Source organism: Pongo pygmaeus, chromosome 8, assembly GCF_028885625.2.
Source record: "Pongo pygmaeus isolate AG05252 chromosome 8, NHGRI_mPonPyg2-v2.0_pri, whole genome shotgun sequence".
Taxonomy (NCBI): Eukaryota; Metazoa; Chordata; class Mammalia; order Primates; family Hominidae; genus Pongo; species Pongo pygmaeus.
The window spans coordinates 13,586,682-13,614,282 of record NC_072381.2 but is presented as its reverse complement, the minus strand read 5'-3'; the positions used below and the strand labels follow the sequence as shown (position 1 = coordinate 13,614,282).

General features: G+C 44.3%; 1 protein-coding gene across 28 annotated transcripts in view; it reads left to right on the top strand.

The window, feature by feature from the left end:
• The window catches only part of BEND7 (BEN domain containing 7), a 146,732-nt gene that overhangs the window by 55,011 nt on the left and 64,120 nt on the right, over window positions 1-27,601 (top strand). For all 28 annotated transcript variants that reach the window (XR_008491912.2, XR_008491911.2, XR_010127393.1 and 25 more), the window contains one exon: window positions 24,564-24,683. Coding sequence is in view for 25 of the 28 variants with exons in the window: in XM_063669568.1 (XP_063525638.1) it covers window positions 24,564-24,683 (120 nt within the window). In the remaining 3 variants the exon portion in view is untranslated. The remainder of the gene's footprint in view (window positions 1-24,563; window positions 24,684-27,601) is intronic.

Below are 27,601 nucleotides of genomic sequence, written 5' to 3'. Positions count from 1 at the left end.
CGTTGTAGGATTTTTAATTCAACTTCATAGTGATTAGTTGAGAAAGTTTTATTACTATTAAACTGTCCTGGAGTCTTGAATCTTCTTGCATTCAGTGGAAATTACATAGGCATGTCAAGTGAAGACCTTGTTGGGGATTCTTAGTTCACGCCACACAGCACAGACTGCCGCTCTCCTGAGAGGCCAGCCTTGATGGTCTGTCTGGACAGCCACAGGTATCAGAACTTCTCTGGGAAGGAACACTCCTTGTTTGGTAGCCATCCAAAAAAATAATTGAGCTTCTTACAAGATTAGAACGGGTGCCTGGCAGCTTTTACTGTCACACTTTCACAGCCTCTGCAGAAATGACCACCAAAACCTCTTGTTTTATTCTTGTGACTCTAGATACCTGTAGGGTCCGTATTTGTCATCTTATAGTATCTCTATTTCCATTAGGATTTAATAAAAAAAAAAGTGAATAGCTGTTTTCTATTTGATCTCACGTAGATTTAAATTAATATGGTTGGGGTGGAATTTGCATCTGATTTATTTATTGATAGTAACTTATCTGTGTTCTCAAAACTTTTTGTAAGAACAAGGTTGAAACATTAGCTTGGATTTGAGTACCCCTCCAATGTTGATTATTTTATTTCCATTTATAGGAGAGGACACTGAGGCTATGAGAAATTAAGTAACCCTATTTAATTTAAACAGCTAGCAAATGGTGGAATCAGGACTTCACCCGAGGCCTGTCTGACTCCAAAGCCATTTTGCAGCACACTAAACACTTCAGTCTTTCTAAAAGGAGTATTTGAAAGGAAAGAAAGGTTTCTCAGTTTTTAATTTCTATCTTAAACTCTAGCATTTTGGATTCTTTATAAATTCCACTAGGAAATAGAAATGATTTCAGATGACCAGTCGGTTGTTTATGCAAAGCATATTCAGAGTGATTTTCTGTTTAAAATATAGCTATACATCAATTTTTTTATTAGTGTCAGGGCAGGTCTTTTCTTGAAGATAGTGAGAATCAGCTCCATTGTGTTTGGGAGGAAAAAAGAAGTTTGATCCCTTCCATCAAGAAAGAGATACTTCTGAGACTCTTCAGTACATAGAAACACAAGGAAAGAGTTTGGGAGTAAACATTTGATATAGCTTGTGTTCCAAAGTTGTATGTAAATCAAATTCTAGTTTAAATGTTTGGCAATCAGAATCAAAGTGATGAATGCTGAAAGAATCCTTTGGGAAGATGACTAATCACCTGTTAATTTACCTGTTCATATTTTTACATATCAGATCTGCTTAAAACAGGATATAATTACATAATACATAACATCAGTATAATTACATCAGAAATATAGCTTGCCTCTCAGCCGTGTTTGTAACTCTCACCTAGTTGTTGTTGTAGTTTGTATTTTCCCATGTTTTATGAAGGCCCAGTGACAAAGAGGTCATGTTGAATCTCGGCTCTTCTCTGTGTGTAGCCCTCTACTTCCAGCCCCTTCCACGATGGTTCTCATATTTTAGTGTGCATCAGAATTTCCTGGGTGGTGGTTCGAAATTCAGATTTCTGGGTCCCATGCTAAGAGATAGATTTAGTAGGTTTAGGAAATCTGCATTTTGAACACACAGCCACAGGAGATTCTGATTGCTTTCAGATGCCCCTTGGAGCAGCAGCCCTACAGTCGGAGCTCCTGAGTCCAACAGCAATGACAGGTATCAACCTGAGTTTAACAGCAATGATGAGTATCGACCAGAGTCCAAAAGCGATGAAGGGTATCAACCCGAGTCCAACACTGATGATGGGTATCAACCCGAGTCTAACAGCAATGACGGGTATCAACCGGAGTCCAACACCGATGACGGATATCAACCTGAGTCCAACACCGATGACGGGTATCAACCTGAGCCCAACACTGATGACGGATATCGACCGGAGTCCAACAGCAATGTCGGGTATTGACCCGAGTCCAACAGCAATGACGGGCATCGACCCCGAGTCCAACAGCGGTGACGGGCATCGACCCCGAGTCCAACAGCGGTGACGGGTATCGACCCCGAGTCCAACAGCGGTGACGGGTATCGACCCCGAGTCCAACAGCGGTGACGGGTACGACCCCGAGTCCAACAGCGGTGCCGAGTCCAACTGCAGTGACGGGTATCGACCCCGAGTCCAACAGCGGTGACGGGTATCGACCCCGCGTCCAACAGCATTGACGGGTATCGACCCCGCGTCCAACAGCGTTGACGGGTATCGACCCCGCGTCCAACAGCGTTGACGGGTGTCGACCCCGCGTCCAACAGCGGTGACGGGTGTCGACCCCGCGTCCAACAGCGGTGACGGGTGTCGACCCCGCGTCCAACAGCGGTGACGGGTGTCGACCCCGCGTCCAACAGCGGTGACGGGTGTCGACCCCGCGTCCAACAGCGGTGACGGGTGTCGACCCCGCGTCCAACAGCGGTGACGGGTGTCGACCCCGCGTCCAACAGCGGTGACGGGTGTCGACCCCGCGTCCAACAGCGGTGACGGGTGTCGACCCCGCGTCCAACAGCGGTGACGCGTGTCGACCCCGCGTCCAACAGCGGTGACGGGTGTCGACCCCGAGTCCAACAGCGGTGACGGGTGTCGACCCCGAGTCCAACAGCGGTGACGGGTGTCGACCCGAGTCCAACAGCGGTGACGGGTGTCGGCCCGAGTGTAACAGCGGTGACGGGTATCGGACCTGAGTCTAACAGCGATGATGGGTATCGGCCCCGAGTCTAACAGTGATGACGGATATCGGCCCTGAGTCTAACAGTCATGATGGATATTGACCCCCAAATGTAACAGCGATGACAGATATCGACCCCGCGTCTAACAGCAATGATGGGTATCAGCCCCGAGTCCAACAGTGATGACGAGTGTCGACCCCGAGTCTAACAGCGATGATGGATGTCGGCCCCAAGTCTAACAGTGATGACAGATATCAACCCCAAATCTAACAGCGATGACAGATATCAACCCCAAATCTAACAGCGATGACGGATATCAGCCCTGAGTCAAACAGTGATGATGGGTGTCAACCCCAAGTCTAACAGTGATGACGGATATCGGCCCTGAGTCTAACAGCAGTGACAGATATCGGCCCTGTGTCTAACAGTGATGATGGGTATTGACCCCAAATCTAACAGCGATGATGGATATCAGCCCCGAGTCTAACAGCGATGACAGATATCGGCCCTGAGTCTTAACCATGATGACGAGTATTGGCCCCGAGTCTAACAGCGATGACAGTGTTGGCCCTGAGTCTAACAATGATGACAGGTATCAGCCCTGAGTGTAACAGCAATAACGAGTATCAACCCCGAGTCTAACAGCGATGATGGTTATCGACCCCGAGTCTAACAGTGATGACGGATATCAGCCCTGAGTGTAACAGCGATGACGAGTATCAACCCTGAGTCTAAGAGTGATGACGGGTATCGACCCCGAGTCTAACAGCGATGATGGGTATCGACCCCAAATCTAACAGTGATGACAGATATCAGCCCTGAGTCTAACAGTGATGACAGATATTGGCCCTGAGTCTAACAGTGATGACGAGTATTGGCCCCGAGTCTAACAGCAATGACGATATTGGTCCTGAGTCTAAGAGAGATGACGGGATCAACCCCAAGTCTAATAGTGATGATGGGTATTGACCCCAAATCTAACAATGATGGTGGATATCAGTCCCTACTCTTAACAGTGATGACAGATAGCAGCCCTGAGTCTAACAGTGATGACAGATATCGGCCCTGAGTGTAACAGCGATGACGAGTATCAACCCCAAGTCTAAGAGCAATGATGGGTATCGACCCTGAGTCTAACAGTGATGATGGGTATCAACCCCGAATCTAACAGTGATGACGGGTATCGACCCCAAATCTAACAGTGATGATGGATATCGGCCCCGAGTCCAACAGCGATAATGGGTACCAGCCCCAAGTCTAACAGCGATGACGATATTGGCCCCGAGTCTAACAGCGATGATGGGTATCGACCCCAAATCTAACAGCAGTGACGGATATCAGCCCCGAGTCTAACAGTGATGACAGATATCGGCCCTGAGTCTAACAGTGATGATGAGTATTGGCCCCAAGTCTAACAGTGATGACGATATTGGCCCTGAGTCTAAGAGATGATGGGTATCAACCCCAAGTCTAATAGTGATGGTGGGTATTGACCCCAAATCTAACAGTGATGATGGATATCAGCTACTACTCTAATAGTGATGACAGATATCAGCCCTGAGTCTAACAGTGGTGACAGATATTGGCCCTGAGTGTAAAAGCGATGACGAGTATCAACCCCGAGTCTAAGAGTGATGATGGGTATCGACCCCAAGTCTAACAGTGATGACGGATATCGGCCCTGAGTGTAACAGCGATGATGAGTATCAACCCTGAGTCTAAGAGCGATGATGGGTATCAACCCTGAGTCTAACTGTGATGACGGGTATCAACCCCGAGTCTAACAGTGATGATGATATCAACCCCGAGTCTAACGGTGATGACGGGTATCAGCCTCAAGTCTAACAGCGTTGATGGGTATCGACCCCAATTCTAATAGCAATGATGGGGATGATGGGTATCAACTGTACACAACAGCCCCTGTGAAGCTTGGGCTCCTTCAGCTGTTTCTGTCAAGCACCTGGTTTTCTGAAGGCAGCTCCACCTCTGTCCTGGAATCAGTGAGAAGGAAGGTAGCCTTGTCTCAGCTGCCCTCATTCTTTGAACCTTGGGGGTTTAAAACTCTTTTTTTGTGTTATGTGACACAAGGGTCCTGGTTTCAGACATGGCTACAGTGCCTCACCAGGACTAGACAGAATAGCTGCCCACTTCACCAAGGTGGAAGAAGGCATTTCCAGACTCTAGCACAGATCTCACTTATGGATCACTAAACAAATGCCATTTCATTTTCCTTACAACCTTGCCATGACAGTCTTGAAGAAAATGTAGAATCTCTTCTTGGCATTGGCCAAAGTCCCCTTGATTGCATATTTGAAACACTTGTTCAGCTGACATTTCCCCAAACAGTGTGTTAACAGAAAACATCATCTTTGCTGCTTTTCAGATACTGGATTAAGTCATGAGAACACCAGAATCTTTGCAATATTTTCATTGATATTATAAACCTAGAAATCATCAGCAGGCATGAAATTTCTGCTAGCAGCATATTTATTGCCCCAAGCCAGTGACTGACTAAGGCCCTGATGTTAAGAAATGTGCAGTCTAGTAAGACATGTCAACGATGACCCCTAACAGAGCCATGCTCCAAGACAGAATAAAATAAATGGCAAATGTCTATTACCTGGCAGGGGGAGGAGGAAACACAGAGGATATAAATCTCGCTAGGAGAAGACCTCACAGAATAGATGACATCTGAACTAGGCCTTGGATGAAGAGAAGTATATCAAATGCAGAGGGAATGGAAAAGGTTAACTACAGAACATGTTTAATGAAGCTTAAATTCAATAAAACATTGGGTGAAAGCCTTTTGCCTCCAGAACTGTTTAAGGCTCATGCTCATTGGTGGACCTTAAGTCCTCAGCAACCTGTTTACCTTAACACGTTTGACTTCATGAATATAATGCCAGTGAAATGGACTCAGATATAGTTTACCTCCAAATGTTTTCAGCCAGAACTGTGCTTCTTAAAGTTGCTTCTGAAAGCTCCCTCAGCCCCATCCCAGACCTTATGAATTCGGATCCCTGCCATTGGGGCCTCAGTGAGTCTACACTTCACCACTGCTTCATCACCGGCCTTCCATAAGCTCAAAAAAGGGATCTCATCTCCTCAAAACTGTGAATTCATGTGTTTACTACGTAAGGAGCAAATGGAAATGTGGAGAAACTTGTTAAGAAGGGTGTGGCTTTTATTGATCTTTCTTCAGCCTGTCACATAATGGGCAGGAACCAGTTGTGGATTCACTTGCAAGGATTCCACTCCAACTCCCAGTTACTGAATTCTTACAAAACCTGCACTTTAACACCACTACTAGGGTTGACAGAAACAGCCTCCTGTCAAAAGAGATATGTTTCTGGAGCATAAACAGGGCCACTACAGTAGAATGTGCATTGCACAATATCGTGGGCACCGTTGCCGTTGTGGACACTGTCGATTTGTATATTTACTGTGACAGTTTCCCTGCAGCCTAAAGTACAGTGTCTTGAGGAAAGACACCTTTCTAATCTGAACAATGGCTCCATATGGGCCAGCTGTGGCCCTGAAAATAGAAAGCAATGTTTTCTGCGTAGTCCATCTCTTCTTTATTTAACGCCCTGAATTGTGTGGCTCATCAAAGATGCTCACCAGCATCCTAAGGTAATGCCATATCCTCCTATTTTCTCTCCTTTTGTGGGGAAGGAGAATTGTTTAATAAGTTCAGAGTCAGTCAGATCGCATTCCTGGTAGCTTTTCTTCTGGAACTACAATTGGTGCCGGTAATCTAGCAAGTGTTTCAGTTCAGTTCCATAACAAGTATTGACTATCTCCTACAAGGTATGCATCAAAAGTCTGAACGACTCAGGAATTGGTATTTGCTAGTATTTCTGCCCTAAAAGTGCATTGCAAATGACCATGGAATACTCACAAAAAAACTAAGAGTGTATGCAAGCTTCCAATAAGAAAACCCCTTAAAAATTCATAACTTTCAGCTGGGCACGGTGGCTTACGCCTGTAATCCCAGCACTTTGGGAGGCTGAGGTGGGCAGATCATGAGGTCGAGAGATTGAGACCATCCTGGCCAACATGGTGAAACCCCGTCTCTACTAAAAATAGAAAAATTAGCTGGGCGTGGTGGCATGTGCCTGTAGTCCCAGCTGCTCAGGAGGCTGAGGCAGGGGAATCACTTGAACCCGGGAGGTAGAGGTTGCAGTGAGCCGAGATCATGCCACTGCACTCCCAGCCTGGTGACAGAGCAAGAATCCATCTCAAAAATAATAATAATTCCATAACCTTCATTTAAAATTAACAGCTGTAATCGATTTTGGCTGCCTGTCAGACATTTTTGTATAAGAGCAAAGCACGGCTATACCTATCTGTAAAAAACCCTTAGCAGAGAGAGGCGTTCCTTTTTGGAATTAATCAAGTCTTCCCACTGACTGCTCCCTGCAGTCAAGTCTTCTGCTGTATGGACCGTGTTTCCAAGTCATGTTTCTTGCATCCTGCTCTTGGTTAGATTTTGACACCTCTCCATGGTCAGCTCATAGTATTTCTCAGAAACCCTTTTATACTCGACCCTAGCATCCTCCTATCAGCCCTGCCCCTTGGATCACAGAGTAAATCCAATCTTCGTTATTTTAAGCAACTTCCTCTCAACACCTCTTGATCACTGCACATACCATTTTGAATGCACTTAGCCAGGTACAACTACCTGGGGGCAAATCCCAATTAGAAATGAAGGCAGGACAGTGGAGACCAAGACGTATAGATAGGACATTCAAGTCTCCTGCAGGGCATGGGGCCTGTGCTGGCCTCTTTCTGAAGAGTCAGCAGTAGCCCTGCTTACCCGCACAGCAGTCATCTTGGCGGTGGCATGGGCCACCTAACCCTGATACCCCCTTGCAACTACATTATTTTTGGCAGAGGCATCAACTAACTCTTCAAGTTTGAAAGCTCAGAAACACCGTGAATGCCTTTTTCTTTTCGACTCACACAGCTTAATTACCTGGCCCTGTCAACTCCTTTTGTCCCTCCTCTCTCATTCAGTGCCCTTTGCCTTCTTTGACACCATCCTGGTCCAGCTGTGCATCACTCTGTCCTTGAAATTCTGCAAAAACACTCTTGAAATGTCCTGCCTAACCCTCCTTTCTCCTTCCAGTTCATAATGTATCCTAACAGCCTAGTAACACCCAGAAAACCAAATCTCCTGACGTCGTTTTCCTACTTACTTCCCCTTGGCCTATTCAATCCGAACTCTGGCCTTTTCCAAGGCTCCGTAACTTGAATTTCTCTCTCCTTGTGAATATATTTCCCGGTGCTTCCTCCCAGGTGAGCCAGCGACTGTTCCTCAAGCACCACTCGTTCATTGTGGACTCTGTTACGCGGTTCTCCACAGGGCCGTGGTGCCCTTCTCTCCCTGCTCTTTATAGACAAGCCTGACTCGTTCTTCCTGGTTTACCCCAAGTCTCATCCCCTGTACCGTGAGACTTTTTCACATGCCCTAACATGTACTGATTGCCCCTTTCTCTGAATGCCAGTAGCACTTACTGCCTTTAGACGGCTTAGCAGGGCATCTTAACTCTCCGCCTTGCTATTGATGACTTCTATGGAGGATGAGCATGTCATTTACTGCACACACTGGGACACTCTTGAGGGTCAGTATGGTGCTGTTAATTATCTCATTGGGAAAACAGGCGCTTTATACTTGAACTTCCTGGGCAGATCGGGATATGTGGTTATGCTGTTTATATTAGGGCGTCTTGTCTTCCCAACAAGACTATAAGCTCCTGTGGGCAGAGATCATGTTTTATGTTTGCTTTGTATATTCCTTGTCCCGTGAAACAGCACCACTCACATAACTAATGATCCATAAATACAGGAAGGAAGGAAAGAGGGAAGGAAGAAATCAGTCAATTTATCTTCTCTGAAAAAGGTGGGTTCTTAAAAATCAAAACAGCACTCCCACATTGGATACGTACAGGGCATGAATAACAAGATAACTACACAACTTCTCCAAGACAAGTTGGAAAAGGGCAGCTGAAATTCAAGGAGGCAGAATATAAATTTGAAGATTAGAAGAAACAGCAGCCACAGACAGATCAAATGGCATATAGGAATTAAGGGTAGTGTAATCTTGTCGATCAAAAACATTAAGGTAATCTAAAATAAAAAAGCCAAGTTTGTATTTAATGGGGGCTGTGAAAGCATTGATCATTGTTAAATATCGAAGAGAAACCTCCACGGTATGCCACATGGAAAGTGTAGTATATCATGCTTTCATTCATACTAGAGAGGAATCATCTTCAAAAGATGAAGTGTAATCATTTTATTGTGGGATTTTGGTTTAAATAAACCTAATAACGGGATCCATAGTTAGGCTATATGTGCCGTTTCCTAGTTTTCCTACCTGAAGACTTCTTGACACATCCGTATACTTCCCCTCCAGGTATATTTTAGCCTTAGTCCTAGCAACTTGGTGCCTGAAAGAGTGAGGATCAGATAAAAGTCTGAGAACTCCTGTCAGCCTCAAATTGTGAAGCCCAAATTTTCCTACAGCTGATCCCAATGAGAAGGGAGTTGCCACCGTGTAAAAAAGAACAGGAAATTGAATCCTACCTCTGAGGCATGGGCCCTGTCCTGACGCCCCAGCATCTTCCCCCGGTGTCCACGGTGGGACAGTGCATAAATCTCCACTGATGAGTGAGATGCCTGTCATGCACCCGCCTTCCCAGCCCTTCACCCTTCCTTCTCCCAACCTCTGTCACCTCTGGGTTGCGGTCTGACCTGAGTCTCCTGCCCATGTTATAATTTACCCTGGCACTGGAAGTGTTCATTCCAGACCTCCTGGCGAGGGGGTAAACTCAGCCCCTCATGGAATGACTTTGAAAGTTCATATACTGAAAAACCCTCGCTTTAGAAAGAGAAAAACACATGACTTTTTCCTCATTCATTTATCTAAAGAACAGTCAAGCCCAGTAACATGTGGAGGGAACGCATGTGTTTTATGCCACTTGCCTAAGGCCTCTGAGCTGGTGATTCCCAATCTTTTAAATTTTGTGTTGCTTGAGCCTCAGCATTCAATTCTATAAAATAAGTAAATGAGTTATACGAAACATAATGCACCTTCCAAGTAGAATTTCTATAAATCCATAATTTTTTTTTTTTTTTTGAGACAGTTTCTCACCCTGTGACCCAGACTGGACTGCAGTAGTGTGATCTTGGCTCACTGCAACCTCCGCCTTCCAGGCTCAAGCAATTCTCATGTCCCAGCCTACCGAGTAGCTGGGATTACAGGTGTGCACCACCACGCCCAGCTAATTTTGAATTTCTAACAGAGACAGGGTTTCGGCATGTCGGCCAGGCTGGTCTCGAACTCCTAACCAGGTGATCTGCCCGCCTCAGCCTCCCAAAGTGCTGGGATTACAGGCATGAGCCACTGCACCCGGCCTATTAAATCGATAATTTTGAAACATTTTTCTTTGCTAAAAAAAAAAAAAAATGGATTCAACAGTCAAACATCATTACACTAAAGCTTGTTATTACCCAGATCTTAATACTTAGTAAATATGACGTAACCATTGAAATATAGCAACCGTGTTAAACAAAGGCATGGCACAGCTCACCAAAGGAAAGTTCTTGTTTCCCAACAGTTGTATTATAAATGGGTGCTTCCTTAAATTGATAGAAATTAAAATTAACCTTGTTTAATTTGAGAAACCACTATCAGCACTTTTTGGCACTTCCTTTTAGACAGAAATGTCATAGTAGCAAAACTGAATGAAGCAAGACAAAGGATATTGTTGTCTGTCCCCCCACCCCTGCCAACACACACACACACACAGACAGCTGTGGCCTCAAATCGGTGAGAATCACTGGGATTCAACAAGACTCTTCAAGCCTCAGAGTCCCACCAGTGTGGGGATAACGAAGGGAGCACTGTGGGACGTGGGTTCACTCCTGACTGTCATTCAAACTCTTGAACCATCACTTTCTCTAGGAAGAAAAAAAGTGTGGCTTGACTAACTTTTAAAGTCTCCAGTTAAAATAATAATAATAAAAGCCTCCAGGTCAGAGATTCTGTGGTTCAGAGATTATAGTCCAAATTCTCAGAAGTAAACCTAAAGAACCAGATAAATATGGCTTGGAATCAGTTTTATGGATATCTAGGGCCCTTTTCATTACATCAGCCAGCTGCAAATAACAGTCCCATAGAGTAGGAGTCAGCACTAAGATGAGATGGTCCTCACGGCCGGCTTTTGCAATCCTTGACTTTTGTGTCTTGTACGTCTGACTGCCCCGTATGCCGGCTCCTGCTAAAGTCTCATGTCTATAACTCAGTAGGATATTCTCATTTCATCAGTAAATACCTTGTCTGCAATACTTTATTTCCTTAATTTAAAGGCATCATTTTTAGGTGCATTAGTTGATGAACTGTGCTAAATTCTGATTGTCAAACCGAATCTGAAATGAACTTCAGGGCTCAGTATGAGACCTCTGGCTATTTACCGAAGAAGTGCTTCCTACAGTTCAAGTTAAGTAACAGACCAGAGAAAAAACTTTCTCAGATTTACCCTTTCATGAGCCATACATTCATACCTGCCTACTATGTGCCAGCAGTGAATGGAAGATGTGATCTCTGCCCTTGCTTTGAGCTTGCAGTCTTGATGAACACTGGACATTGTTATTTTAAAAAATCATTGGTTAACGAACTCAGGCAGGCCTTATCAGGGAAGGTCACGTCTCAGTTGAGACCTGAAGGATGAGATGCACTGCTGTCTTCTCTGTTATTCCCCGAAGGCAAATTACTGAGTCTTCTCCCAGCTCCCTTTTAAAGATAGCTTTTGGTGCTTATCCCAAAAGAGTGTGTGTAAGGAGTATAATTGAAATCTAGTCAGCATTGACATTTCTGTGGCATAGCCCTAGGATAAATTTTCTGATTTGTTCAGACTGAAGAACGACATTTGTCCCCATTAGCAATAGTCTTTAGGTTAAAACGTTGAAATAATAGTGTTCCTCTTCATCTTGAATGTGGTAAAGACATTTGCCAAGAATTTGTTTTCTCTGCCTTCCCCTAAGATTTAAAACAGCTATTATTAATAATTTACTTCATACCCCCTCTCTAAGAATCAAGATGTTCCTCTCCCTTCCATTCTCTCTCTTCTCTCTTCCCTGCCCCAGAGTAATGGAGTTGGTGTGTATCTTTCCCATTCATTCTTATTTTGCCACTTGTGTTCCCGTCAATCCTATTCATTATTGTTTTGTGTCCTGCTTACAGATCTGTGGCCACAGCATCACACTGTACTTGTGCAACTTGCTTGTGTTTCACATGTCCTTTTTCAACTTTTTAAAGATTTGTCCATCTCGGCACATTCTAACTCTAGCTTAGCCATTTCATCTGCTAACTACTGCATGACAAAGCCCTTTCTTCCTCCAGGCTTCTCATAAGAGACAGTGAACCTGGCTCTTCTCTTCCCCTGTCACCCAAGGCAGCCGTCATCTCTGCGTTTCTGGGTGCCCATGTGTGAGTTTCTCTAGAGAACACACCAGGCAATGGAACGGCCGAGTAACAGGGAACAGCGTCTTCAGCTTCACTGGGCATTATCAAGTGGCTCTTGAAACTGATTAATTGATGCATCTGCCAGCAAGGTAGAAGAAATCCAACTTTCCCGCATTCTTGCCAAGATCTCTTGTTACCAGACTTTAATTTTCACCAGTCTGATGGTTCTCAAGTGGGAGACTCAGTGGTAGAATCTCTGATCACTAATGAAGTTCTGCATCCTTTCCTATTTGTCATTAGTTATTTTTCCTCTGTGAATTTCCATCCTTTTCCTGTTTTTCCACTAGGTGGTTCTTCTCTTACTGACTTACCAGAGTTTTTTTGTCAATGACATGCATTTCAAGTATCGCCCCTTATTTTCCAATTGTGAAGACATTGCCTACGATGTCTTTTATCTTACCGAAGTTGAGATTGGACAGGCAGATGGATTCTCTTCATGCTTTTTGCCTTTTTGTGCCCATTTTAAAAGATCCTCCCTACTTGGATGATATAATGATATCCTCTTATTTTTTTTTCCAACAAAGTTTTATTTTTTTATATTCAGGTCTTTAATCCACCTGGAATTTACTTTTACCTGAATGTGAGGTAGAGATTTAATTTAATTGTTTTTCACTGTGGATAGTCATTTTAACAGCATCCATTTTTGACTGATTCGTAATTCTGTCTCTGCCATAGTCTGAGCTCCTCTCACACATGTTTACATTTGGTCTTTTATCTACCTTCGTCTTTGAGCCATCATTTTCATTACTCTGGCATTGTAATAATTCTTAAGATCTTACAGGTCATGCCCTCTGCGCTCCTCCTCCCCTTTCTCCTCTCGAGTTCTTTGCCTCTGTGTTGTTTTCTTCTTCCCATAAATGGGAAGAAGAAATGGATTCTTCTAATCCATAAATGGGCTGAACCATTTCTGCCTAGTGTTCCATTATTGGAACGCTAAGCTTGTGGGAGTTATTTATATTCTGTTGTTCACGGTCATCACCAAGGTCTGATTTTTCGCAAAAACATTTGCAATCTCCAGCATAAATGGATTAAGCACAGTGTTTAGTAATTCTTTGATTGAGGGTCTTCGAGTCTTTGTTCTGAAATTTTCCTCGGAACAAAGGAATGATGTGGAGTTTAGTTGGGTGATTTGTTGTAGATGAAGGATGGTTTTTCATCATGATTTGAAGATATTCCAGTGTTCTCTAGATTCAGTTGTTGTGGAGTCTGATCAACCTGTTGTTCTTCTGTAGATCGTCTGTCTTTTTGCTCTAGTTGATTGTAGGATCTTTTGGCCTTTGGTGTTCTTTGGTTTCTTTATTACAGTTATGTATTTATTTTTCTTGATATACTTGATTGTTGTGCTTCTTAGAACCAAGGATCCATGACTCACCAGTTGTGAAGACTTTTCATCTACTCTCTCTTTCCTCTCCTTCATTCTTTCAATTCTCTCCCTCTGAAACATCTATTAGTGTTTACTGGACCCTTTTATTCTGTCCTTTGTATCCCTTATCTGTTCTATTTCCACCTCTCATCTCTATGTTACACTCTGGGTCATTCTCCAGATCTATCTCCCTGTTCCACTCAGTGATATTAATTTATTGATTAACCTGTCCTTTGAGTTTTTATGTTTCAGTTATGATATGGTTTGGCTGTGTCCCCACCCAAATCTCACCTTGAATTATAATAATCCCCACATATCAAATCAAGGGCAGGCCAGGTGGAAATAACTGAATCATGGGGGTGGTTCCCCCATACTGTTCTTGTGGTAGTGAATAAGTCTCACAAGATCTGATGGTTTTATAAATGGAAGTTCCCCTGCACAAGCTCTCTTGCTTGCCACCATGTAAAATGTGCCTTTGCTCTTCCTTTGCCTTCCGCCATGATTGTGAGGCCTCCCCAGCCATGTTAAACTGTGAGTCCATTAAACCTCTTTCCTTTATAAATTACCTAGTCTCAGGTATGTCTTTATTAGCAGCATGAGAACAGACTAATACAAGATACTATATGTTTAATTTCTGTAAGTTCTATTTGGTTCTTTTTGAAATCAGCCTGTTATTTTCCTGGTGTGTTGAATTTTTCCTTGCTCATTTTTTTTTTTATTATTATTATACTTTAAGTTTAAGGGTACATGTGCACAATGTGCAGGTTAGTTACATATGTATACATGTGCCATGCTGGTGTGCTGCACCCATTAACTTGTCATTTAGCATTAGGTATATCTCCTAAAGCTAGCCCTCCCCCCTCCCCCACCCCACAACAGTCCCCAGAGTGTGATGTTCCCCTTCCTGTGTCCATGTGTTCTCATTGTTCAATTCCCATCTATGAGTGAGAATATGCGGTGTTTGGTTTTTTGTTCTTGCAATAGTTTACTGAGAATGATGATTTCCAATTTCATCCATGTCCCTACAAAGGACATGAACTCATCATTTTTTATGGCTGCATAGTATTCCATGGTGTATATGTGCCACGTTTTCTTAATCCAGTCTATCATTGTTGAACATTTGGGTTGGTTCCAAGTCTTTGCTATTGTGAATAATGCCGCAATAAACATACGTGTGCATGTGTCTTTATAGCAGCATGATTTATAGTCCTTTGGGTATATACCCAGTAATGGGATGACTGGGTCAAATGGGATTTCTAGTTCTAGATCCCTGAGGAATCGCCACACTGACTTCCACAATGGTTGAACTAGTTTACAGTCCCACCAACAGTGTAAAAGTGTTCCTATTTCTCCACATCCTCTCCAGCACCTGTTGTTTCCTGACTTTTTAATGATTGCCATTCTAACTGGTGTGAGATGGTATCTCATTGTGGTTTTGATTTGCATTTCTCTGATGGCCAGTGATGGTGAGCATTTTTTCATGTGTTTTTTGGCTGCATAAATGTCTTGTTTTGAGAAGTGTCTGTTCATGTCCTTCGCCCACTTTTGGATGGGGTTGTTTTTTTCTTGTATCCTTGCTCATTTTAAGCACACTTACTTTGCTGTCCATTGCCATCCACAAGGGGTGTCTCACCCTGCAGCTCCTGAGTCCGCTGCCTCTGGTATTTGCTGGGTCGTTGTATGTGTTTCATTATTTTAAATATGAGCTCATCTCTAGCAGGCCTGTTCTTCTTTTCTATTCTTTTTTCTGTGAGAATCTGTTGTGACCCAGGTTTCAAGGCATCCTTTCAAACTCATTCTGCATTTCCCTCTCTCTTGAGCCCAGGAGTGTCAACAGCAATGCTTCTGCTCACTTACAGTTTTATGCAATGGTACAACCTCGGATTCCAAACCTTTGTGAGGTGCAGGCCAAGCATTTAAATTTTTTTTTTTTTTTTAGAAGGAGTCTCACTCTGTCTGTCAGGCCGGAGTGCAGTGGCACAATCTTGGCTCACTGCAACCTCCACCTCACAGGTTCAAGCAATTCTCCTGCCTCAGCCTCCCAAGTAGCTGAGATTACAGGTGTGCACCACCATGCCCAGCTAATTTTTGTATTTTTAGTAGAGGCAAAGTTTGGCCATGTTGGCCAGGCTGGTCTCAAACTCCTGACTGAAAGTGATCTGCCTGCCGCGGCCTCCCAAAGTGCTGGGATTATAGGTGTGAGCCACTGTGCCCGGCTGCCTTTAGAATTTTCTAAGGAACTTTTCTTTTTCTCCCTTGAAGTCTGGACAAAGCTTGCTCGTTGCCTCCCTGTACTCAGGGGTAGACCCTTGCCTTTCGCAGCCTCACCAGAGGCTTTCGTTCCAGCTCTCCCCTCACATAGGCCCAAGACCTCCTTGCCCTTGCCCTGTGGGTGTAGAAACCTGAGCTTCATGTGAGACTGCCTCTCCCTCACCTGCCTCAGGACAGTTGCAGGCTGTGCCTTTGGAATGCACATGCCCTTCCTTGTGGCTGGAGCATTCTCCACCTTCTTTCTCCTTTCTTCAGCTCACCTCCACTTTTTTCTTTGGTTTCAGCTCAGCCATCACTTTATCTGAAAGCTTTCCCCGCTACCCACTCCCACCCAATAATGGGTGAGGTGCCCCTTGGCTGTGTACCTGGTGCTCGGCTTGTGTAATCGCAGGTGTGCTCTGGGCTGTCCTTGGCTTCTTACTGCCTTTATCCTCCATTTCACTGCAGGGTTTTTGGGGACACGGGACCATTTGTTCAGTAACACCTAGCATAGTCCTGGCACATTATGTGTGGTGGATAAATATGTCTTGAATTAATGCATTTTATTTTTGTAATAAAGTCACAATGAGGTTTAAGTCCCAGATTTGTAACCCTCCCCCCAGTTTGTATACAGTATCAGAGAACATCATCTTCACCATAGTTGCACTTAATAAGAATCAACAAAAACATGAGAAAAACCATATGCTGAAATAGATCCCATCTCAAGAGATCACTTGTGACTGTGCATCCTGTGACATGCCTCTGAGATTTGTGGATGCACAGAGGCCAGTGGTGCCCACTCAGTGTGCTGAGGCTGAGGGGCATCCAAACACGGGGGTCATATGCCATTGAGGACGCATGAAGAATCAGGCTTGCTGGGTATCCCAGCTACTCAGGAGGCTGAGGCGGAAGTATTGCTTGAGGCCAGGAGTCCAAGGCCAGCCTGGGCAACATAGTAAGACCCCCATCTTTAAAAACGAGAGAGAGCCAGGCTTTACTCCAAGCTGTTTAAAATGCTCTCTTCTGGAAGGCTCTTTGGTTTCTAGAGTGGAATGTCACTCGGTTCCCTTAGGAAAAAGATGTCTCTTGGGGCTACAGGTGGAATTGGGCAGGAACAGGGCTGCTGTAAGGCCCGGACTCTGCACCCCTCTCCATGAGCCTTGTCTCTGTGTCTCTGGTCCCTGCCTCTCTCTGCACATCCGCTTCATCCTCTCCTCCCTGCTGGCTGACTTCCTCCTTTTGCTTGTTGGCTCCTTACAGTTCTGTTTGCACACAGTAGGTGCATCATGCTACTCGCATTGTGACATTTTAGCATCACTGGCTCCTGCTAAACCCCTTGTTCCCTCATCACCTGCCATTCTCAGGAGGACAGGAGAGGGCCCAGCTCATCACTTGACACATCTGCGGCTTGGCTCCCCTTAGGTCAAGGGTGCATCATCTTGCAGCCAAGCTGTGGCTTAGAGGGCACTGGGACAAAGCAGTCCTGCCCACTTGGGCAGCAGGGGCGAGAAGTGGGCAGTTTCCTGTGAACATCCTGATCTTTCTCCACGTTCACAGTCAACCTTCTGTTTGGTTGGTCCCCCGTTTCTAGCCCCTTGACCCCAACAAGTAAAGTACTGGGTCATGACATCAAATGTTCCAGATATAGAAAGAGAATCCTTCACTTCTGCATTGCATATTACTTAGTTGTCATTCTAGTTGATGTATCAGCCAAGTATTGTGTGTAGGTTTAGGTCTAGGTCTGAATTTCTTCTGAATGGTCTGCTAAAATCAGATTTCTGAGCCTGCATGCTGAGAACCCATTCTAAGACTAGAACAATTGCATCAAGATGTGGAGGACCATCAGGCCCTGCCTGAACAACCAGCCTTGATTCTAGCTCTTTCCCACCCTCTCGTAGTGTTTTACAGCCACAGTTATGGTTATTTTAATACAATAGATGGATATCAAGCCTACAATTTATATGTTTCCACTTTCTCCTTGAAAATGGAGAATGATGCGCTAAGCATTATTGGAGAAAAGATATACTCTATTAGATCCAGATAAACTTTGAGCCACGGTCATCAAATCTCAGAGTTCAAAGTATGTGTATATTCATCCTACCCACAGCCCAGTTTCCAGGCACAGCTCCCCTGCCGCACACTCACCTGGCCTCCTGGGGACAGGTAATCCGCCAGCCCCTGCCCTGTTCCTCTCCCCAGTTGGCCACCATGCTTCTGTTTTGTGAGGTTGAAAGTAACACCCAGCATTCTCACGTCCAACATGGGAGGATGCACTTAGCTATGGCTTTGTTTGTTTACCATTCAACCATTTTTCTTGTACAGTCACTGCATGCTCAAATACAACTGTAAACGTAAGTCATTTATGTGGAAAATAACTCCTGTTAGATGTGCAGTCTCAGGCCAGTCATTTAAGCTGCCCATACTTGGATTTTGTCATCAGTAATTGAAGATCACAATATCTACACCCACTGGTTATTGCAAGATTAAATGAGATGTGTATAAACTGCCTCGCACATGGGGAGTCTCAAATGATAGCTCTAAGACAGAGGAAAGAGAGTGAGAGGGACCCTGGTTGTGGTCTGCTCACTCAGATGTACGGGCGAGCTGCCTCCCACGACTCCCTCTCCCTCTGCACATCCCTGGCTGCAAGTGCTCCCCACTTGGGTCCCTCTGCTTGTCCCCTGGGACCCGGCAGCAGAGACTATTGTCCCTCGCCCCTTTGCAAGCTCTAGAGTTTGGCAGATCTAATGAGGACCCGGTTTTCAGTTCTGCATGCTGTAAACCTTGATTTCCATGCATGATGTAAACCTTGATTTGACCACAAGTTAAAAGTGAGTCATCAAATCTGAAGCTGGGCTGTGACTGCCAGCCAGAGTTCTCAGAGGATTTCACAGTGATGTGAAAGCTCTTCCCACCTACCGCTGCTTCTTAAAGTGTCTGCTAGACACAGTGACTTCCTTTCAAAGTCCATGCCACATTCTTCTTTTCCCAGCACAGCCAGCCAGAAAAACCCAAATTAAAAGTCCCTCAGGAGAACGACAGTGTGGATAGATCGCTGTTTGGGGAACATGGCCAGTCCACCTTGTTCGCAGAGTGGCGCGTTCAGCATGTCAGACACGCCACGCACTGCCGCCTTCACTTGATGATGATTACATGAGGAGCAGCATTCTGAAGAAAGGGTTTGCCCAGCCACCAGCAGCTGATTCATTATTTATATACAATTAAAGGGCAAGATTCAAATGAATGCCAGCATCTGGGGAAAGTCATTATTCACGGACGGATCAGATTGAGCATTTGTCATTTCTCTGGTGACTTAACATATGCCCTGTGCCTTGGAACTCAAATTATACTAAGCAGAAGAGATGCTTTAGCTCTTTTATTTAGTTGAATTGTTGATTTCACTTTTTTAGATTATCTGGGCTCATTTAAAAGTAGCCCTTGCCGCTTCTTCATATATTAAAATAGGAAAGGAGGGAAATTTCTTTTTAGAACCTATTGCATTCTCAAGATGAATGCAAATGATTCGACTATGATTCTTAATGACCCACTATTAACATAGTAGAAAACTCAGTGCATTAATGCAATACCTCTTTTCACATCATTACTCCTAATGGAACTGTTACCAGGATAATAGCTTGACCTTTAGCTATAGATTCAGGTAGCAAAAATGCATTCTGCCTCCCCAATACCTCTATTCACATAGCATACTGACTGTTTGCAGATCAATGCAATGACAATGTTTTGGCCTTGTCCTTGAGGCCTCATCTGCTGTAATGGAGGGAATAGGATTTCGTCTTCAGTAAGTAAATTCTAGTTAAAAGTCTCTTTTAAGTTTAGACGTAATCCATGAACTAGAGTGTCAATACTGTGCCCAGTGGAAATACTTATTTGTATAGGTGTTTTTCAAAAAGCCTATTGCTGCACCTTCAAAGATCTTAGACACAGACCCAGGAGACAGTGATTTTCTTGGCTTCTTTCTATTGAAACCAAATAAGTTTTCATTGAAACTAGAAAAAAATAACCAGACACGGCTGCCCTTTTAGTGACTGAGAGACTATTTGAGCTCAAGGTTGGACTAGAAAGGTCTGATCTGAACCCCTCACGACGTGGGAGCAGAGAGTCCACAGCCTCCTTTGGCTTATCTTAAACTTGCTTGTCTGCACACATGGGAATCATTCAATGTGGCACAGTCCAAATCCACTTTGTTAATTTGGAGCCATGACTTTCTAATGTGTGCTAATTTGGACACACGCATTTCACAACCCAAGAAAAGAGGGGTTGCTATGGAAATTAACTGTATAAATAATATTACAAGGGGGGAGATGTGTACCTGCTATGACAGTGGATTCAGCCATTTTTGTAGTACACATTTTTCTATAAATGAATAGGATGCTAAATAGAAATATTCTGTTCTGTTTATTAAAACAGGACTTCAAGAACCTTTTGGAAATTATCTGATTAGTAAATGTTCTTGTGGGTATTTGAAGGCAATAAGACCTTGCTTCTTTAAATAGATCCTATTAATTAAAGACTTCCTGCTAATTCAGATAGACCATTTTCCCCCAATTAGCCTAAATTTGTAAGCTAATGTATTTGCTTCCACTAGAAACAAAAGTGGAAAATATGTTTGCTTATTTATCAAATGCTTGAGTTCTTCTTCAGAAAAACGCACTATAGTAGGTGCTTTGAGGGAGACAAAAGAGATGAAGACCCTGAAGTTGCTTAGAATCTAGTGGCAGAGATTTCAAAACATGCGCAGCCCCAGGGATAGCCTTTCCTCTGCACCTCGCCACTTTGCTCTCCCGGCACCCCCATGTCATACATCGGGCAACCTGGTTGATTTCCTCCCCAATCATTAATTCTCTTTTCTAAGCATCACTGCCCCTCTCCCCAGGTGGGGCTTTGATGGAACCTTTCCACTAAGACTCTTAGCCCTACGTCTTCCTCTCGCTCCCCAGTCCCACTGTCATCCAGATCACTTCTCTGTCCACATGACAGATGGCCTAGCCTATGTAGTGGCTGGACCTCATCCACGGTGACATTCACTTCTGCTGCATTTCAGCCCCGCACTGTTGGCCACACCTGAGCATCCTCACACGCGGTTGCTCCTCAGCTGCTCCTGCATGCTCCGGTATCTCGGGACAATCCTTCCAGCTGCATGACCCCTGCTTGCCAGCCCATTGACACCTGCACTCCCTGACCTCTATAGATAGCTCCAAGCCCATGAGCCTTTTTCTGTATTCACGTCCTTCCTAGATTTGGGGGGTGAAGGATAGGGGAGGAGTAGAGAGGTGAGTTCATTCATGCCCGGTCATACCTTCAGCATCTTCACGGGCTTATATCCCTGTTCTTCTGCCAAAACTGTCCAGCAAAACCCTGAGCCTAGATCAGCCCTACCATCCCGTGTCCTAAGGGAGCTGCAGGAGACAGAGGTGGAAAGCCTGTAGACTCTCGCCATGCTGCATAGCCCGTCTGCGGCGTGGCAGCCGTATTAGTTGTCTGTGGTCCGCTTCCTCTCCAGTTCTTCTCAGAGATGATTCCACACCTCCCCTACACCCTCCATCCTCCAGAGCCCCTCACCCCTGAGCTCACTGAGGCCTCAGGAGTGTTTGCTCTAGCCTAGAACCACTTCTGAATCGACCATCTTCCCTTCCCATGGGTTCAGAAAAAGACATTTCCCTCCTTCTGTTGGAGGCAGCCCCTCCATTTCTATTCCAGATCCATCAGCCCCAGCCCCCCAGGGTGATGCCTTTGACCATCTCCTCCTTCTCCCTGTATCCTGTTCTCTCCTGCCACACCACTGCTCCCTCAGCCTGCACACCACACCCAAGTCCCCATCCCTCAGTCCTCCTGTCTCCCCTCTTCTTCCACCCTCCCCTCTGGGCCAGGTGTCCTGAGAGTGGCCACCCTTCCCGGCCCTCGCTGACCTTCACAGGGCATCAAGCTGCCCCTTCTGTCCCTCTTCTGCAATGCAGCCTGCTGGTCCCTCCGTTTTATTAGAACCACTTACTGGCCTTCCCTCCACTCTCCCCACCCCTCCTGCCTAGCCAGCTGTGCTTGGGCCCCTTCATGTGCTCTTCTGCCTCCACCTTCTCCTTGGCAGCGTGGCGTTCCCCAGGGCTCCCAGCCCAGCCTGTGCCCTTTCCACTCTCCGTGTTCTCTCTGGTGAACGTTCTCTCACTGTTTTGTTTTGTTGTTTGTTTGTTTGAGTCAGAGTCTTGCTCTGTCACCCAGGCTGGAGTGCAGTGGTGCGATCTCGACTCACTGCAACCTCCGTCTCTCAGGTTCAGGCGATTGTCCTGCCTCTGCCTTCTGAGTAGCTGGGACTGCAGGCGCATGCCACCAAGCCCAGCTAATGTTTTTATTTTTAGTAAAGATGGGGTGTCACTGTGTTGGCCAGGCTGGTCTCGAACTCCTGACCTCAAGTGATCCAACTGCCTTGGCCCCCCAAAGTACTGGGATTACAGGCATGAGCTACCATGCCTGGCCTCTCTCACTGTTTTAACCACAACATGTATGTCTGTGCCTCTTAAACCAGTGTGTTCAGCTTGGCCCCTTCTCTGAACTGTAGATTTCTCTGTCTAAATACACTTGGCCTCCTTGTCTGCAGGTTCCACGTCCACAGATTCAACCAGCTGCAGATTGAAAATATTCAGGAAAAAGAAAATTCAATGCAACAATAAAAAATAATGCAAATAGGCTGGGTGCCCCTCCACTGCTGTTGTATGCTCCAGTATCTCAGGGCACAGTTGTATAAGTCGCTTAAAGTCTCACTCAATTGCCTAGGCTGGAGTGTAATGGTGTAATCATAGCTCACTGCAGCCTTGAACTCCTAGGCTCAAGAGATCCTCCTGCCTCAGCCTCCTGAGTAGCTGGAACCACAGGCTTGCACCACCACTCCCGGATTACTGATTGATTGATGGATTGATTGATTGAGACAGGGTCTCACTGTGTTACCCAGGCTGGTCTCAAACTCCTGGTCTCAAGCAACCTTCCCCAACCTTAGCCTCCTAAAGTGTTGAAATTACAGGCATTACCCACCATGCCTGGCCTGTGTCAGGGACTTGAACATCTGCAGATTTTGGTATCTGCTGGGGGTCCTGGAACCAGGACTATATCTGCCATCTCCACGTGGGTGCTCCACAAACACCCCAAACAGCATGCTCCAAACCAAGCCTGAGATGTCCTTTCAGCTCACACACCTTCCCTTTCTTCTCTTTTTACCACATCATGTGATTAACCAAACAATGCCAGTTCTCTGAGAGGCCCTAGATGCGTCACTAGCTCAGGCTTTCGCAGTAGCTTCCTGAAGGGGGAACTCCGTCCGTGCTTCTCTCTGGGCTCCTTGAAATGTGTCTGCCATGCTACTGGCATCGATCTTTTCCTGCACAATTGGATTGTTGCCATGTATTTGACAGTAGAGATTACATATAGCCGCTCTCCTCTTTCAAATTATTTCCTTAGGATAAATTTCCAGGAGTAAGATTACCAGTCCAAAGGTATAACAGTTTTATGTCTCCCATTAAATATTACTCTTATTTCTCAAAAAGGTTTTCCCTGTTTGCACTAACAGTAATGTTTGAATGTGCCAATTTTATCAGTATCAAATATTAGCTTTCTAACATTGTTTTTCTCATTTTAGTAGGTATAAAGTGTGTTATGCAGTTCTTTGGTTTACATATTAATTGAACATTTTTCCTAATATTTTTTGTTAAATATTTTTTGCCCATTTATCTATGGGGACTTTCGAAGTTACCCTTTTCTTTGAATGAGCTCTTTATCTGATGGTAGATAGTGAACCTTTTTGGTCACATTTAGTACAACTAGCTTTTCTCATTCTGATGAAATGTCTTATTTTTCATTCAATAGAAATTTTACCTTTTTCTGTAGCTGAATCTGTCAATATTTTCTTTTGTCTTTTTTTAAGAGAAACCTTTTAAAACATCGAAATTACCAATATTTTAAATACCAAGGAGGCAGTGTGATGTGATGCCTACCAGATCTTGACCTTATGAAGGACAAGTTGAAAAGATGAGTTTCAAAGTGCTCAGGAGTGTGTGTGAGGCGGAAATGTCAACCCCAGCGCCGTGTGTGCGGCCACACACTGTGCACAGCCTTCCCACGATCGTTGTCCCGCCTGCCTTGTGTCCTGCCATGGGGTTCTCCTTAGTCCCCTTTGTGCTTAATCGGGTAGTTCTTTCCTGGGAGCTCGTGTGATGTGCAGGGGGTTGACTTGAAGTAGAATTGGAACTTTCATCACAACACCAACTGCATTATTATTTGAGTAGTGATTGAGTTAGTAGAAATTACCAGGAGAAAGACCATCTTTTCGCGTTAATTTTGCGTTCAATTTTGAATTGACAACAAAAAAATGAACTCTTTTAATACGTTTGCTAAACCTTGTCATAAGGTCAGTAGACCCTTAGGAAGCATTTTCTTCTCTGCCTACAAGACACATACACATGGATGTGAAGCCAGTAGAAAGAGTAGCTTCCATACAAACTACTTAGTGAGTATCGCCAGTTTCATTTTGAAGCACAATGCATTGGACCTACCCAGGACCTGTCAATCTCCATCTTTGCCAGAGAAATATAATACAGATACTGAAGATATATCATGCAGAACTGACCTCCTTTAGAAATCTACTTTTTTTCTTTTTAGAATATATTTCTGTTTCAGATCTGCATATTTTACTTGTTAAGGTATTTAACAATATTTTACATTTTCTTTCAGTCTTCACAGAAAAGTACTGTACAGCTAACCATGTGGATAAGCTTCCTGGCCCAAGAGATTGGGTACAGATTCTACAGGATCAAATTAAACTGGCCAGAAGAAGGTTAAAAAGAGGCTCAGGTATGACTAAGGTGCAGAAAAATAATTGGAGAAGCACTTATGAATTCTTAGACTTTATGAAGTACAATACTTGGCTCTAGGTTATTTCAGCATCTTGTCTTTTGAAGGAGAGACTGTGTATAATTTGCTGATTTGCTCTCTTAAAGTCTTATTCGAATGAATTTTGAAACTCACCTTCAGACTAAATAGTAAAAATTATGTCAGGCCACTTGCGTTGAATAGTACAAGTGAAAAAGATTGCTAATCTCATTTGTGGTCTAATGCTGTCATATATGAAAACCGGGTCTCTCTTTTATGGTTTGCTTCTGTCTGCCTATTGATTTTTATTTGTTTGAATCTGCATGACTTTATACAAGTACAAGTTGCTTAAGGTTAGAAAAAAAAGAAGAAAGAAACTCTTCTACCAACAACACCACATCAAGTAAAAGGGATTTTAAGTGGGGGATGGGTGTGTGTGCACACATGTCCATGCACGGGTTGTGTGTGTGGGTTTAAAATTCTGGGCTTGGAGATTCTGGGATTATTCTTCCAGGAAAAGTGAGCACCCGTTTCATTGTGACTGTTCAGATTTGGTCACTGAAGTCTCAGCTTCCCCAAAGTGACAGTGGGGGCCAATTTCCTAGTGAAGAATCCCCGTGTAGTCAGCTTTCTCCCATCAAATAAGAATAACTATCTCAAACACCGCATGTTCTCACTCATAGGTGAGAATTGAACAATGAGAACACATGGTCACAGGAAGGGGAACATCACACACCGGGGCCTGTTGTGGGGTCGGGGGAGAGGGGAGGGATAGCATTAGGAGATATACCTAATGTTAAATGATGAGTTAATGGGTACAGCACACCAACATGGCACATGTATACATATGTAACAAACCTGCACGTTGTGCACATGTACCCTAAAACTTAACGTACAATTAAAAAAAAAAGAATAACTATCTCTAGGAGGCCACAAATCTCTAGATAATATTTTTTAATTTCATATAAATTAGTGTAGCCATTATGAAAAGCAGTATGGAGGTTCCTCAAAAATTCAAAATAGTTGGGAGGCTGAGGCAGGAGGATTTCTTGAGCCCAGGAGTTCGAGACCAGCCTGGGCAACATCTCCAGATGTTTTGTGGAGACCCTATCTACACACACACACACACACACACACACACACACACACACACACACACACACACACACACACACACCTTAAAAATTAGCCAGGCAAGATGGCATGCACCTGTTGTCCCACCTACTTGGGAGGCTAAGATGGGAGGATCACTTGAGCCCGGGAGTTTGAGGCTGCAGTGAGCTATGATTGGCCACTGCACTGCAGTCTGGGTGACAGAGCGAGACCCTGTTTCTTTAAAAAAAAAAAAAAAAAAAAAAAAAAAAGTGGAGAAATTCTGTAGAAGGCTATTCTCAGGGACCCAGAAAGACCTTGCTGGCAGTGGATCACGTGACTGAGTAAGAAACAGTGTAAATGTTGTTCTGGTGCCTTCCCCATGCTGCATATTTTAGACATAAACACACCTTATTTTCCTTCTATTGTCAGATGCTGAGACCGATTATTATGAGTTCTGGTCTCTATTCCCTTCCCCTGTCCCACCAGCAAGCAGGCACGTACCCAGTAGGGATGTGCCACCACATCCCTCTTCTTTCCCACAAGCAGACTGGCCAGGGAACACATCCCCTAACCATGTCTCATTTCTATTAATAATTCACATCACAAATGCCCATTTTCCCCCCAGGTTTGCCCACTTCTACAGGATGAGACCCAAGCCATAGCCTGCTCCCCACCCCTCTCCTCGAGGACTCCCCACTCACTTGCCCGCTCCTGCCCCTTAGACATCAGAATATTTGATGTTGGACATTATAACTTTTGACCACTGGTTTAGATGATCTGCCCAGATACTTGTGATCAGCTCCCTTGGCCCTTCTCTTCTGCATTCCTAGCAGGTTCTATTAGCAACTGAGAAGTAGAAGGTAGCTGTAAGACAAAACCAACCCTGACAAGCAGACCCAAATGATAGCACATCAGCAATGACCTGCCAAATACAGTTTGTCTCCCCATTTTGTCAAATCCTGTTCCACATCATTCTCCTCTAGGGCACAGAAGTGGGGCCCCAGCAAATTGAAACTAGAGCCACTTGTTTTTCCTCCATGATGCCAGTAGGAACCGAGAGGTCTGGATCAATAATATTACCTGCTCTCATGCTTTTTGTCTTGATGATTTTCAGTCTAAATGATAATACAAACAGTGTCTCATAGAGATTGCACAACTTCCACCTTATTTGTCATATCTGGCTCCATTCCTGGAATGAGGTAGAGATTCTGACTCCACAAGCTAATTGGCTACCACTTAAGGAAGCCTGCACTGCCTCTAGAAAAAAAGAAGTGCCCCACACAGATTTGAAAGGCCGTTATGCAAATCCAAATAGAAATTCATTTGGGGCTGTCGTCACATGGAATAATTTTTATTCTATACTATAGCTCCAGTGATTCCTGTCCTGGTGTGCATTTTTATCATTGTCATCAGATGATTTTCTCAGAGCTGAAATCACAATATATTGTGTTAGATCTCAGAGTAAAGATGTCACTGCTGTTAAATGTTTATTGGACTTGCTCAATCTTTTCCAAATTTACCAACTTGATTGTCACCGGGGAAGAAAGACTGTGAGCTTGTTGTTGCAGATAGATGTTATAATTAAATTTGAGTAACACAACAGTGCCTTCCTCCTTGACTCTGGGCCCCTATTCATGCAGCTAGCATGTTCTTATTTATATATAATCATCTATATTTTTTTGGTTATATATGTTCTGTTCTTACTAAAGCACATAATTGCATAGGCCTGTTTTTTCAAAGGGAGGATAGCTGAATTACAAAAGGAAGGTCAGTTTATACCCAAAACTGATCTTGTTATAACTAAA